The 14,580-nt window shown below is 46.6% G+C and overlaps 4 protein-coding genes across 5 annotated transcripts; 1 reads left to right on the top strand and 3 right to left on the bottom strand.

Annotated features, from left to right (window-relative positions):
* Positions 1–743: 743 nt before the first annotated feature.
* Positions 744–1,848, bottom strand: GL218_05604 (uncharacterized protein; the record flags this gene model as incomplete). Its single annotated transcript, XM_033582279.1, has 2 exons — positions 744–1,778; positions 1,831–1,848. The coding sequence occupies 2 exons, from the start codon at positions 1,846–1,848 to the stop codon at positions 744–746; spliced, it is 1,053 nt and encodes a 350-aa protein (XP_033434557.1).
* A 2,308-nt stretch (positions 1,849–4,156) lies between these two features.
* GL218_05603 (putative ribosomal protein) lies at positions 4,157–5,290 on the top strand (the record flags this gene model as incomplete). Its single annotated transcript, XM_033582278.1, has 2 exons — positions 4,157–4,184; positions 4,677–5,290. 2 exons carry the CDS (start codon positions 4,157–4,159, stop codon positions 5,288–5,290), a joined length of 642 nt encoding a protein of 213 aa, XP_033434553.1.
* A 783-nt stretch (positions 5,291–6,073) lies between these two features.
* GL218_05602 lies at positions 6,074–7,564 on the bottom strand (the record flags this gene model as incomplete). Of its 2 annotated transcripts, none has more annotated exons than XM_033582277.1 (4): positions 6,074–6,593; positions 6,664–6,896; positions 6,957–7,320; positions 7,362–7,564. In XM_033582277.1, 4 exons carry the CDS (start codon positions 7,562–7,564, stop codon positions 6,074–6,076), a joined length of 1,320 nt encoding a protein of 439 aa, XP_033434554.1. The 2 variants fall into 2 exon arrangements, with proteins under 2 accessions (XP_033434554.1, XP_033434555.1); XM_033582276.1 differs by having other exon boundaries at positions 6,957–7,254.
* A 1,607-nt stretch (positions 7,565–9,171) lies between these two features.
* GL218_05601 (uncharacterized protein) lies at positions 9,172–11,802 on the bottom strand (the record flags this gene model as incomplete). Its single annotated transcript, XM_033582275.1, has 5 exons — positions 9,172–9,530; positions 9,597–9,740; positions 10,031–10,242; positions 10,297–11,579; positions 11,632–11,802. 5 exons carry the CDS (start codon positions 11,800–11,802, stop codon positions 9,172–9,174), a joined length of 2,169 nt encoding a protein of 722 aa, XP_033434551.1.
* Between the last annotated feature and the right edge of the window lie 2,778 nt (positions 11,803–14,580).

Here is a 14,580-nt window from a genome sequence, read left to right as displayed (position 1 = left end):
TACACATGTATGATTGGGTACCTTAGGTAGTTCTATATATATACACTGTGACTCGATGGCTGAGTTTCCGAGCTTCTGACCGACAAAGAAAATCATGCAAGGACGCCACGGCCTGTAAGGTCCTATGCACGTAGAACCGGTACAACATGACAAAAATCATCTCGAGAATATTAAAGCGGCGGTAGAGTTGGTTTGATGACAAGGGTTGCATAAAACAATCCGGAGCAGGTATTCTACTATGTACAACTTTCGTCCCATCTCTTGTTGTTTTTGCGAAATGCTCAATAGGGGGAATATAACTCGGGATATCAAAGGCGAACAAACCCCTACTACCAGCTCCCTCATTTACCCGGAATCGATAATCCGTGACTATTCACATCACCATCCTGCCCCCCTAAAAACCTAGCGAGCTTTGCTGGCCTAGTAACGAGAAACGACTTATCGAGGATGGTATCACCTTCTCCTATGCGGCTCGTAAGAAAATAAGATAAACGTCCTTGCCCTAAACCACATATCTGCCAACTCCATTTGCCCAAACTCTGCCTCCCCCCTCTCTGTCGTCCCAAAAAGTATCAAACGGTATCCATGAGTTGCAGTTCCAAAAAATCGAGGTATAAGTAAACGCGTCCAAAAATTGAAGTCTGCCCAGAAGAGGCGCGACCTTTTAAATATCGAAGTCTCATAATGTGTTATCTTCCAATCAGGAGAGATAGGCGTGTGCGTAGATGTGTTCTCTTACTCGTTTAGCGAGAAAGGCCCTCAATCGGGCTAATGGGGAGACTCCGAGCAATGCTGAGGTCGGTGCTACCAGTACGTCTCAGGGCTTGCGACATGGTCTCTATGTTGAGATCTCCATTTACCGAAAGACTGTGCTCTGCGGAGGTAGGACTTCCAAGAGGTTTCCGGACAGGTGACATGCTTAGCCCCTTAATAGATCCTGAGATGCTGTTCGGTGGCGAGGTCTCCGGTCCCTGCGAGGAGACAGGTGATCTTATTGGGGAGGGAGAACGATTGACTCCTCTCGATCCAATAGAGGTCAAACCAGCAAGATGCATAGAATCTCGGCTGCTATTCGGAGGTACCTGCTCTGCCTGGACCACATCCGCAAATGAAATGAAGCTCAGACGTCTAACATCAGCCGAGTCGAGTGATCCGTAGTTCGAGGCTGCCTCCTCCTTGTCGGAGAAAGCAGCAAGATCCTCAGCCCATGAACTTGACGCGGTTTCAAATTGGGAAGCACCAGTCACCGTCACACTAGCAGGTTGGTGCGCGTTATGAGTTACGATCTCGACGGAGTCGGGGTTGAGGCGATCATCGGTAATAGCTTCGGAGGATGCGTCGAGGACAGGTGGGATATAGTTTTCAGTCTGGATATGGGACGGGATAGCCGGCGAATTAGGTATAACGGTGGTACTTTCTTGAACGTCTCGCTCGAAGATTTGCGAACCTGCAGGAGAACTTAATCGTGGAGACGACGAATATAATCCGCGACTAGGTGAGGACGGTGTCATATTGGGACTACCAGCTGGAATTGGCGAACTAGTCACCGAACGTTTCGTTGATGTATGAGGGACATCTTTCGCAGATGGCGAATTCGGGAGTCCCGAAGAGGATTGAGGGGAAGGTTTAGCACCAGGTTTAGAGTCGCCCTTCTTCTTCCCAAACCCAAACAAACTTCGCTTCTTCGACTTTGGATCGGTTTTAGTTGAATCACTCTCCATCTCCTTCTCGTTGTTATCTGTGATAGTTGAAGTTGAATCACCTTTAGTGTTACGGTTCTTTTCTCTCGATTCTGGAGCTAAATCCTTTTCCGTTGGGTTTTATAGAAACTGCCGGTGCAAGACTCATAGTGGATCGGTACCGCGGTTTTAGAATGGGGTGATTAACGGGTAACCTTCAATGAGTGATATTTAATTCTGGAAGATGCCAAGACAACCGTTAGCACGAGACCAAAAAAAATGACGGGACCAAAAGCGACGGAGCGTATAAGCCAAATAGGAATCCCCGTCTTGTATGTAGTAGAATTAGTGCAAACGTTGTTGTTGCTACTATTGTTGCAAAGGGGGGAAACCTAGTGTTTGGTAAATTGATGGGGAGGCCTTATGACTCGAGTAGAGAGAGAAGAAGAAAAGGTAGCCCAGATCTGTCATTCTCGCGTATAATAAATTATCGGGGTATTTTAATATAGATTTAAGTAAACTGCCACTTACCCTCCGTTAGTGCACCTGCGAGTAAGTGGAAATTGACCAAGTTCGACCAGGCAGATTTCAGTTATTCTTTCTTATTTTCTCACTATTATGATAGGAGAATGTCTTGCGTCTGCCTGCCCTATAGCTTGTTCCTGCTAAGTGTTATGTAAGTGTTGTTGGTACGGCTACAACTATGCAGATGCGGTTGCAGATGTAGGTATAAGTGGTATAAGTGGAAGGGTAAAAATCCGGTACAGCACGATGCAAAAGGATGCAAGTGTGCAGTTTGGGGTAGGAAGCCTTGGGAGAGACCCTGTTGACGATCGCTTCTTGTCCTAATACGTAACAAGTCTAAACAAGGTCTAAACCAGGAAGACCAGGGAGAGGATGAAGCAGGTGACAGGCAGCGACGATCAGCAATTTGCTCGTGTGGATTAATGACGCTGATGGATCGTGGCTAATAAGTTAAGTAGCCTTGGAAACCATGTCTTTATAGAATAGTGAAGATGACGACGATAGAGAAGGGATGGATTTCGTGTAAGTGCCTTAAGTGCCTTAAGTGCCTGGCGTGCCTTGAGTATATTAGCTATGCTGGCCAACTAGTGTTATTTAGGTACAGTCATCCAGGATCATGGGACGGGTCGCCGGTCATTAATTGAGCCCGAAAATATCAGCCTTGAGGCGAAGGGCAAGGGCAAGGGGATAGTTATGCGAAGACGGAAAAGTAGAAGAAAAATAAAGAATAATGTGCTAAAGGTGGGATGTTAATTAATAAAAATAGAGGTAGACCTATGCAGGGTTTTTTATTTTTGCTTGTCACGATCAAGGTTCATAGATGGAAGCGATCAAATTATTATGCTTGCTTGCTTCAGCTTGCTTTTTCACTTTTTTTTTTTTTCTTTTCTTCTTACAAGCAAGCTTTGCATTGATATGCTATGAGCCCACTTGGCGTTCCCAAAAAGTTCATGAGTACGCGTTTGTGTATGTAATGTCAGACATAAGATCAATACAGCTAATAGATAAGAGAGATGACAAGAAGAAATTTCTTGCTTCGACACCGGAAACTTGGGTGTGATACGGTATCACGTAAACATAGTTGATATCAGAAACACGAGGGGATATTGGAGACTCTTGGGTATTCTGCTCATCAGGTTCTAAAAAAGGGGGCCGCAATAGGCGACGTCACTCGTGGTGACAGAATCCAATGATCGTCAAGGATGCGAACAGGCCAGGATGAGGGAATGCCCCCTCCATCAGAGGCACGGCTTTCGATCGTTTTTTTCCCAGGCCCGATTTCCCAACCTTGTTAAAGTTCTTACATAGTACTCCAGGTACAATATATTGTTATTTATGTAACGATCACGGTCATGACCGATAGTGAACCCCTCGAGACGAAACTGGTGATGAACCAGGACAAGTCTCGAAGGAGGGACATCGAAGGCCATCTATTGGGCCTTTTACAGTCCCGCAGTTTGTCGCATTAACATCAATGCAATCCCACGAGCTGAAAATAGGCGAGAGGACCAGTTGAGACGACCATGGCCCAACAACCACAATGCTGGCTGACACAGCCTGCCTACGACTTGCAGCACGCCACTGGAGACCAATTCTCATAACCTGGAAAAATTACTGTAGAACATACCACCACGTCCCGTTGTCCTGAGCCTAGGTCGCCCTGAGCCTAGATCGGGAAATACCATCTATCTATGTGTCTTGGGTGGTTTAGAGTAGTACCATCGAAGCCATGTCTTGTAACACCCAAGCAGCCAAGTAGGGCAAAACCCCCCTCCCTTAAGAAATTGATACGCAATGATAGTTATTTTCGTCGCAATCTCCAATATTTGCCTCCCCGTCTCTCTCGTAGCTCGTGGGGGGGCAAGGGCATTACCGTTGAGGGTACCAGTCAAGCATGTAGGCTGAATCGATTGGATGAACCTAGAGATACCAAGGCCTGGGCCGTCTGGCACATGAAACCTCGAATTCGACCTAACGTAGGTACGTCACTTATCATGAGGGGTTGTCGTCTCGATTGGCCCGAAGAGTGGGTTTAATTGATTAGAGGGTGTTGAATCGACGGAGTTCAAAGAGAAACCTGTCCGCGTGAAGGTCAGATAAGTGCATAAATATTTACGTACCTGCATATTCGATTCAACACACGGACCACTTATACTAGAAGCGATCACCTGCAGCTCCATTGCCTTAGGTAATAGTACTTTATTACACCTCCAATAAAATGTCACATGACTTACTCTATCCCACTCGGCCCGCGGGATCCTCCGACAAAATTTCACTTGCACTTGGCCTAGGGAAGTAATCGATTAAATTCATAGAAGAATTCGAGGGCTACTCCCGGAGGAGAGGGAACGAGACAGCATTCTCCCAATTAAGCAGTCTTCCCTCTCTCAGGCGCGATATACTTCTTTATACTCACTCAAAGTCTTCAACACTCTCCCACAAGCTAGAATGGAGGCTCGACCCCTCCTGCAGCCTCTGCTGCGCTCCATCAGCACATCTACCTCGACGAATACAAGAGTAGCAGTAACAATAGCCTCCATCCCACGACACACCAATCCTCGACATCCCGCACAAAGCGCGCCTTGAAAATCGCCCCTCACCCCTCCTTCTTCCCCACCTCGGCCTCCTCCTCGGGCGAATCCACGCAGGTAATCTACAACCCGCCGTCCTCTACGCCCTCCGTCTACCACACACGCCCTTCAAGTTCCTGCCTCCGAGACGACCCCCGGCGGAAAGCCAATCTAGCCCAGCTCTTCCGGACCTCCGCCGACGTGTCTTCTTCCAAGTCGGTCCTCCCCCCCGAGCTCAAGGACCCCGAGCGCAAGTACAACGTGACGCGGGAGCAGGTGGAGGAGATGCGGTCGCTGCGGGCCACGGACCCGGAACGTTGGAGCGTGCTGAAGCTAGCGGAACGCTTTGGTTGCGCCCCGTATTTCGTCATGATGTGCTGCCGCTCACCGACCGAGCATCGCGAGCGCGAACGCGCGCGTCTGGGCGCTGTTAAGGACCGGTGGGGTGCGATTCGCACGGCCGCTCGCGAGGAGCGGAAGAAGCGCAAGGACTTGCTGCATAAGGGTCTATTATAGGCGTGCTAAGCTATCTATCTATGCGTCTACCTATTCACCTATACATATCCCTCCCTAGTATCCAGTTGCCTCAACCTGCCATAATGCAAGGGAGTTAGTGGGGTATCTTAGCTTTCTATCCTCTGTGAGAAGTGGAACGGAACGGGAAGGGTGGTCAATTCTCGCCTGCTAAGATGAGATAGAGGCCGGGATCTGGTTACGTAGGAAATCTGCTATATACCATCGGTCCCAAGTGAGGTGTCTTGTGTATCTACACGCATGTATATAGTAAGAGGGGATTGGGGACGAGGCGGACGACTAACGAGTGAAACCGGATGGATACAAAGATCAGATCACAGCTCTAGGCTAGGAAGCAGACCTACATGTATCACCAGACCTTAAAAAAACAATAAAGTTGTACATCACCAACGATCCAATGTAAGATATGTCATCATCAACTTTGAATTGACGCATCTCATAAACACCCAATAAGAACCAATAACTTATATCCGAGAGCTACTTTCTCTTTTTCTTGAGCGCATAAATCTTATTTATACCTCTATTTTTCGTGATAATATTCATAAGACGCGTCTTATACAGGTATATTTAGAGCATTCGTCAATTAAGCTTCAATTATTCCGTTCATATTCCTCTATTTGCTATTTACACCCAAGGAACCCTTTTATATTTCCCATTTACGTAGCTCATTTAACCCTGGAATATGCAAAATTTAGCATGATCTAAGTATATCGGTAGCTCACTACCGTATTTACTAAATACGTAGTGTTTGCCCGGGTGGGAGCCTTATTGCTTCCCGTTTGTACTGGCGTTTGTGCTATGAGCTTTTGCGGTCTCCCAGTCTTTCTTCCCCGGAATCACTCTCCAGCACCAGCCGCACCAACTACGACTGCGTCCCGAGACCTCTCGGCCCAGGATCTCACCCTTGTTCTTTTCATCTTCCCACTCGGGGACGCAGGCGCCAACGCGCACGATCCGCACGAGCTTCGTCTTGACTACGCCGCCGATACCCTCAATTTCGTGACGGGCGTATCCGGGCCTCAACTGCGGGCTCGGCGTCCGGCGTTCGGACGGTGGCGAGCCGGAGATAGAAGATGCCGGCGACGGCGTAGTCCAGGGCGACAGGGTACCATTATTCTCATCCTGTTCTCGGGCATCCGCGGCGTCGCAGTCAGTTTCCTGTTCCCGCTCCTTGGAGCCGCAACACGCTGCCTCTCGGCCGCAAATCACCCCCCGGTCACCTTCGCCGATACCGGTGCCGAGACCCCCGAGAACCTCGCCGTATTGGTTACGCCATTTCCAGATGCTACATCCGGTTAGCTTAGATGAATAGACGAAAAAAGGTGGTGATCAAATGATGATCAGGAGACACGTACGACTTATAGTCGTGATCCGCTCCGCGAATACTCCTCCCGCAAGGTTGGCATAGCCAAACTCCCTTTGTGACACAAGTGCAGATTGCTTGCTGCATTTCCTCAGCGTCTGCGAGAGTGTCTGGTGATAATGACGGTTTAACAAGACTTCCGAGAGGAGCCTTACTACATGGAAAGCATAGTCGGCGATGCCTGTCGCGAAGCACAACGGGGGCTGGCGGCTTGATGGCGCAGTTCTAGCACGTATCTCGTTAGATGCACTGCTAGAATGATTCATTGAGCAGTAAAATGCTTACCCGGCATACAGCCGTTGCGCATCGCCTGCATTCGGCTACCATATCTCTCGCGCAATTCCCGCTTTTACCATTATAGTCCCCAGTTCGACCGTCTTCCATATAATACCAATTCCCTGCTCGGGCACGGTAACGGAAAGTGTCTTCAGGGTCGACGGGTACATCTTCGTTGACACAATGGAGGGTATGCGCAAGAAGGGCGCTTCGATACTGCAGGAGGGCCTGATGGACCTGGCGACAGGTACGAGACAGGTTGTCGAGTGTGTTCAGGTCGATAGACGACGCAATCGCCATAACGATACTGGTGGTCGAGTCAGCCTTATCTCCCCCGGCTTCACACGATGAGTATGACAACCAAGGGGAGGTTCTGCTAATAGAAATGCCATAAGTGAGGTTGCGTCTGCCTACGGATAACATCCGAGAGCCTCCGCCATCCCATTATGCTCGTTGAGGTTCTCTGGTTCTCGATCTATCGTAGTCTCTTGGCTCTCTCCTCCATGTAACCCATTCAGCTGCTGCTTGACGCGCTCGCCATTCCACTCGGGCTTTAAGCCATAATATTGTGTCTGCGGTGGCTCGGCCTCCTCGTCGAGGTCTACGAAAAGTGCCATCTTTGGTGATGCTGAGGGAAGGCCAGCGTGGCGGGTAAAGGGGGGGGGAGATAAGAAAATAAGACGGAAGGTCAGGGACCCGAGTTGAATGTTAGAGGTTAGAGGTTAGAGTGAAGAAGAATGACGAATAAGAAAAAAATCGGAGACTTTGAAGTTAAATATATAAAAATGTTCCCGGAAGGTCTCAACGACATGGGAACAACTCCCGAGTCGGTAAACCCCAACCGTTGCGATTCGTGTTTAAATGAAGTATATGTGATGTATGTAGAATGTAATTATATTCTATAATTGACATATTGTAGGTACGAATATAGACATGTATGAATACTTACATGTACATCATATGTAGGATTGATTCATCAATACCGCAAACTGCCACATCACAATCCACGATATAATAATAATAACAGGTAACTATTGAATAAAAAGTATAGCCAGTTTTTAGGTACCTAATGCACCTAATAGCGTCCCCATCTTTACTCGAGTAAATATTACGTGTGCGAATGTACGCGAATGTACCTTCTTCGTATTGTCTTTATCAGATCCGTCACCGCGCACCGGTACGCATATTTGCACGTCTTTAGCAGGTTTAACAGAGTTACCAGCTTGCCTATAGTAGGCAGGTGGGGTCGGAATTGGGACAAATAATTCGCTACGGCTCCGCGCATTGATCAGCGCTACGAGACACTAGCATCGCAACGGGGGGAGGCTATGATCCGCCCTTTACCTAACAACCCTAACTGTATTTGCAGCACGCCATCTACAAACTCAGCGCTGTCATCAGGGGCAGAAACTGTAATTCCTTACCCTTTAGGTCTAGATCGCTCCTTAAGTCGCGTTCAAAGACCCTCTACTTCATATTATACGTTCACGTGTCCTGCAGCTATCGTGAGACCTCAACGGCGTACATATTTTAGTTTTTTCACCGATGCTAATATTTTGTAGTATATGTATACTGCAGTACCTGTCTAGGTACCTAACATATATATAATGTTGCACACCGCTCATGAATACAAAGATAGAACGGACGAATAGCTACCGCTTATCTTAAACGTGTCCGGATCTTCCGTTACGTTCCCCCCCTTTTTTTATAGGAGCTCACACTTACACCGACATAATTCCCCCCTTATTACAATCCTCGATTTTCGTTGTTCGTCATCTGTTATTCATATGCTGGATGGGCGGAATACCGTCAAAATAATGGCCCATATTATGGTAGCTAGGTAGTATTAGATATCTTTTTTTGACGCTATTCTAATAAAACAGTAGTCTTAGAGAAAAGTATCATGGTTGTTGCGTAAGTTCCATGTTTTCTATTTTCAATGCCAAGCCGGTCTCAGCTCCCCAAGAATATCATTAGTAATAATTATGTATGAGCGCTGCCCCTGTTCGCGCGAGGCGCGTGACGATAGAATCTAGGGGAGTTTTACCCAATGTTACCACCAAGAAGGGAATTCAGGTCGTCCATCTCAATCCTCCTCAAACTAACGATAATATCCGTTTCCCTCCACTCTATCCAGTAAGCTAGGAATTCCCTATACCTACTTATTACCTTAGTTATATATACCATACGCTCGTTTCCACATTATTAAACCACCATATACAATTCACCATGAAAATACCATGAGTGCTGGATTCAGTACGACGGGTAGCAAAAAGTGGCAGCCGACGGTCCAAGCGAGCGGCCAGATAGACGCCAAGTGCACGATTCTCCACTGGCTAGGGAATGCGAAATAGCCACATATGATAAGTGCAGTCATGAGGATGCACCAGACAAAGGTGCCCTTGAAACGCCGGAGCAATCGCGGTATCTCTTCGAGAAAATTGACGTCTTCGATTTCTTTGGCTGTTGCACCCCAGACCATGTCGATACTAAAGAAATGGCATAGCAGCGCCTGCGAGACGTGTAGAGATAAGCCACCCAAGAAGATAGTCATCAGCGGGATCCATTTGATGTTGTTCCAGACTAAACATATATGTTAAAAATCAGCCTCTCATCTTTAGATAATCATGCGTGTAGTATAAAACTCACAGGCCCCCAGGAGCGACATCTCGCTCAGGCGATACCTCAAGATAGCCAGTGAGAAGTTCCCAAGCCCCGTAAAGACTACGATGACCGAGATGTATATGGCAAAAGAGTCAATATAAAACTTGTCGTAAAACCCAAAGAACCATCCTGACAGAAGATAGTTCATAAGGGTTAGTATCCAGCAAGCTCCAATAGCATAGTACGTGCCGATGTAGGCGCAAATAGTCATTTTCTTGGGCAAGTGTATACCGGAGAATATAAATTTTCGAAATAGAGGCGTAATGGGACCTTGCGTGAACCAAAATCTTAAGGGGTGAAATAACAATTCATTGCAACCGTATGCGTATTTCTCCCATCGTGCTAATTCGTCATATACCGTCAGGGAGACACCCTCCTGAAAACCATCTCCGGTATAAGACGCGAACCTGAGCTCATACCCGGCACACTGGAGCTTAGAGACATTTCAAAGTCTTCCGACACATGAGTCTCAGACCAGTACTTTTCATAGCCGTCTTCGTCTTGGTACGCGGTGGCATCCTGGATGGCAGACCATCGTAGAATAGCGTTGTGGCCTACAAAGGGGCAAGCATCGCCATTTGCCACTACAAAAGTGATAGCTGAATAGATAAGGTTCGTGAACCATTTGACCCTGTGGCGGTGTTAGTGCGTATATATATATTTGTGTATGTGTAGCCGAACTTACCCTCCCTCGAAAAAAGACGGCGATACTTGCATAACTCCAGATGTGAATTGAAGTATTGCTACCTGAGGAGACTGCTCCATTTCGCTAACAGCATCTAACAAGCAGTCCATTGGCACACGGGTATCTGAGTCGACTATTAGGATGTAGTCGCCCATGCGGACATTGCCCTCGGCCCAAGTGCGGCCCTGATCTTCCCGCAAGACTTCGGAGAGACAATGATTATACACAGCTTGTTCATCGGTCTCGGTCCAATCCGGGGATCTGGGTATTTGAACTAGCTTATCTTCCACGCGATTACTTACCATCAAAGCGTAGTTCATATTTGATGCCTTTTTGAATTTGCCCCGCCTAAGAAAGGGTTGGCTACCATCATCTGGCTTCGGATCGTGCTTTGGTCGAGCGACCCAGCCGATGTTATTCTCCTCATAAAACTCCTGCCGAGCATAGGCATCTTCTTCGGAAATTAGCTGCATCCCGTCATCGTTTATGAAAATATTGGCGGAACCGCCTTGTAACGCGTATGTCGAGATGCATTTCTTGAGCGATTGGATTGAGGGACCGATAACTGCCTTCAGGCCTTCTTTGTACACAGGCATTTGAATAGTTACATGAGGCAGACGGTTGACCTCCCGTCTAAGTCGCATCGGGGGCTTTCCGGAGTAGAACCTCGAGTTTTTGTCAACAGCAGATATCGGTCCTATTATTTGGAAAAGGTTCGTGATCAGCGACTGAAAAAAGAAGAAGGCCACCCACATTTCGACCGGAATGGCGGCAATAAGTGCCAGTCGAGTATACGAGCCATCGGTTTGAATTTCGAATGCTAAAGCCCTTAGTCCAAGGCCCATGCAGCTTACGCAAAGAGCCACCGTCACGGCTACGATGCCCGAACTGCTAAGCTTGGTTGGTCTCGGTTCCTCCTTGCCTTCGTCCTCTAAGTCTACCGCTGTTATATTCACTTCAGCAGCTTGGCTCTTTTCGCCCTTCTCTTCTTTCCCTTCGTCTTGTTCGTCATCATTTACTCCAGAACCCCAAATAACTTTCATTAATTCTCCTTCTAAGGCCTCTGCCCTAGCCAAAAGTTTCTTCGGGTTATCGTCCCAGATGACGAGAATCTTGAGATCATCGATGAATGCAGCGAAATGATGCTTCTGACATTGTGGCAGGTCACGCATGGAGGAGAGAACCTGCAAGCGGAGACCATCGGAAAGTGGGATATAGTCATGCGTCGTCCGCCTCGAGTTAAGCATAACGGTGATGACCCTGGTATTGACTGTCATGGCACACTATAGACATATTAGTTTCTTATATATTTCAACATTTAAGAGACTTACTGACTCGGACATTCAGCTCCATCGCCATTTGATACAATCCGTAGGGTACTTCTCGAAGATCTGGCGGATAGCATGCAAAATTTTTCTTGCTTCTCTTTATAACGACGCCTTCCCCGGGCATCAGGCCGGTAGCATATTGCTTTTCCAATTGTTGCTGATATAACCAACTGCACATAACATCTAGTTTTAAACCATGACCGTTTTCCAGATTGTTTTGTGAATCTGTAGAATCAATAGCAGGACTTTCGAATATAGATAGCGACAGTGGTGTTTGTGATGTTTGATAAGGGGGTTTAGGTATCGCTATCGCTGGATCTAAATCGGTAAACAAATTTGCTACCGGGATATTGGATCTTGAGTTGCTTGGGCCAGCATCGTTCCCCCTGACGGCTGACCTCTCGCTATAATCATCTTCCCATCTTTCCCCCCTATTATGACCAGGAGTGGTATACGTCCTGAGGGGGTTCATCTCGCATGCCTCAGTAGTAAAAGGCGAGAGCTACCATCCTCAGCGGCGAAAGACTACCAGACATAAAATAATTATAGCATGAATTATTATTTTCTTTTTACTTCCTAAAAGTATAAGAAGGGCTCCAAAATCCGAAAGGAGCGACGCATCCAAGAGAAAACGATAAGCGACAAGGTACCCTTTAATTCTATTGTGCGTTGGGCACAAGGCTATTTCTAGTAAAACACGGATTCTATTAAGACGTAATGGACGTTACTTCCAGTCCAACAGTGCGGCCAGAGTTTGCTAGGTATTACTTGAAGCCAGTTGATGGTAACGTCAGGACTGACATACATATTGGAGAGCTGAGCCAAGCCCGAAGCCACCAGACGCACTATATGATAAAACGGGCAAGGCTATTGGTGTTTGAACTTGTCGGGAAATTCTCCACTTGGGAGGTCGATGTGTAACCCCGTATCGATGTTGATACGGGTTTCTATGCGCATGCGATGGTTGGAAAACATATAGTGGGTAGCAATAAGGACGGAGCTGTGTGCAAGGGCGTTATATTCGTTGGAGCCTAGACTCGATAGTTTGAAGCTTCGAGACCGGCCGACCAATCCTTATGCCACTAATGATGGAAGAAGGCGCGAGAAACTGAAAGTAAGCCTGCATCATGTCAAGCAGGGGCGATAAGCACGAACGGTTGAGAGAAACTCTAGGCGCTCGAAGACCGGGCATGATTGCCCGGGTGTATGTACAGATTTGGGAGCGAACTTCTTTCCTCGGCTCGGTTGCTTAGTTGATAGCTTTCGAGTTCCCAGCTTATTGGCTACCTCTTGGGAATTATCGACGCAGGGCTGAGGGCCTTATCGTCCACAGCATTATCTATTGCGTGCCACAAACGGGCCAAGGACAAAGGAGGAATATCCAGGTATCACGAACCGAGAAGCTGAAGACTTAACTATTGCTTCGTGTATCGGCCAGGGCTGGCGGAAAGATATTATAAAAGTAATATTGAACCTACTAGGATACTGTGGCTGGATTCAAGATTAAATCTATTGATGTTTTAGCACATAGGTCTTTTAAAGCAGCTGTTGAAGGAATGAAAGTGCGAGTAATCCATGACTTGAGATGGGACTGATGGGCATTCAATCAAAATCCGAACGTAAGATATCTAGCCGTGAATAGTGACTATTGACTATTGAGTATTGGTTATTGGTTATTGGCTAGATAACCGCTCTGTGGGTTGACCCGTGAAATTTAACCTCATATGCAGCTCTCGGCCCTTCAACAAAGTTTTGGGGTGTAAGAGTCGCAATCAAAATGTTGGATCGGAAGGAAGTTATCTGATAAGTCACAGTATCATATTAGTATTTCATACTGTTAAACTGATACGAGTTGTTGGCCAAATTCTTACTTACATCCGAATAGCTACCCTCTCTCGGAGCCATATAGCCATATGGCCATCCCAAGCATTTGCCACATCAGCCGCATATACTACCTTTCATGCATGCAGCTATGTAGGCATCATGAGGAAGACCGGTTTGGCATCCAACTCTGGGCATGTCAAGCTAGGGTCGGGAATGACCCTCTGTTCTTATTTTAGCAAAGTAGCACCAATAGTGCCTCTTCAGAAACTGATCCGAATCTTGACATTACTAAATATACCTGAGTAGAAGAGATAATAAGGATATATGTATCCGTAAACTCGAGGTTGAGTGAATCTACCTTGGGCTGTTCAATAGATATGGTATATCTACCTAGGTGATGTATTAGTTCAACTAATCAGAGGGTTAGGTATAATCAAGCGAAAGAATATAGATTATATACTAAATTGTACGCCCCACATATCTCATAAGAGTCTAAAGTTAAGGTTAAGGTTAGGTACTATCCGTGAAACATTACCGGTCTGTCTGTTGATAATTTCTAGTATTTAATGAGAGGCGCCCCCAAGTTGCCGACTCAATATTTACCTACCTAGTAATTTAGGTATTGGCACCCCAATGCTTACCAATCCTTACATATTTATATAGTTGTATATTTTAGCAACCTCTAAAAGGCAACGATACCGGTTCATACTTCTGTTTGTGAAACACTCTATCATGACCATTGTCAGTCTATCATTAACCAAAGTTACCATCTCACTCCTCCTCACATCCTTTGCTTTTGTACCACGTATGCCGGTATGTGGTAAATAAACATGAAAGCAATTGCTAATAAATTAAGATAACGAGAAACGTTTCAATTCGTGTAATTAGGTAACTTGAATATTGTATGGTATGTGGTGGGTTTCAGTTGCATGAACAACTGTCAAAGACAACGAGGTTTTCTGCCCTACCTAAACGGTAGTAATTTAAGCGTGAGCTGAGCTACGCTTAGGCATCACAACTCAGCTCCACAAGGTGAGCCGCGAAAAGCTGCAAAAACTTTAAGGGCGGTAAATGTGGGAATATCTGCAAGGGCGCTAATGATAAAAAATGATATGGCGTCATATAGTGGCGA

The sequence above is a fragment of the Daldinia childiae genome (assembly GCF_008694065.1).
Source record: "Daldinia childiae strain JS-1345 chromosome Unknown Scaffold5, whole genome shotgun sequence".
Lineage (NCBI taxonomy): Eukaryota > Fungi > Ascomycota > Sordariomycetes > Xylariales > Hypoxylaceae > Daldinia > Daldinia childiae.
Note: the sequence above shows the minus strand (reverse complement) of the source record. Positions and strands in the feature narration are given on the sequence as shown.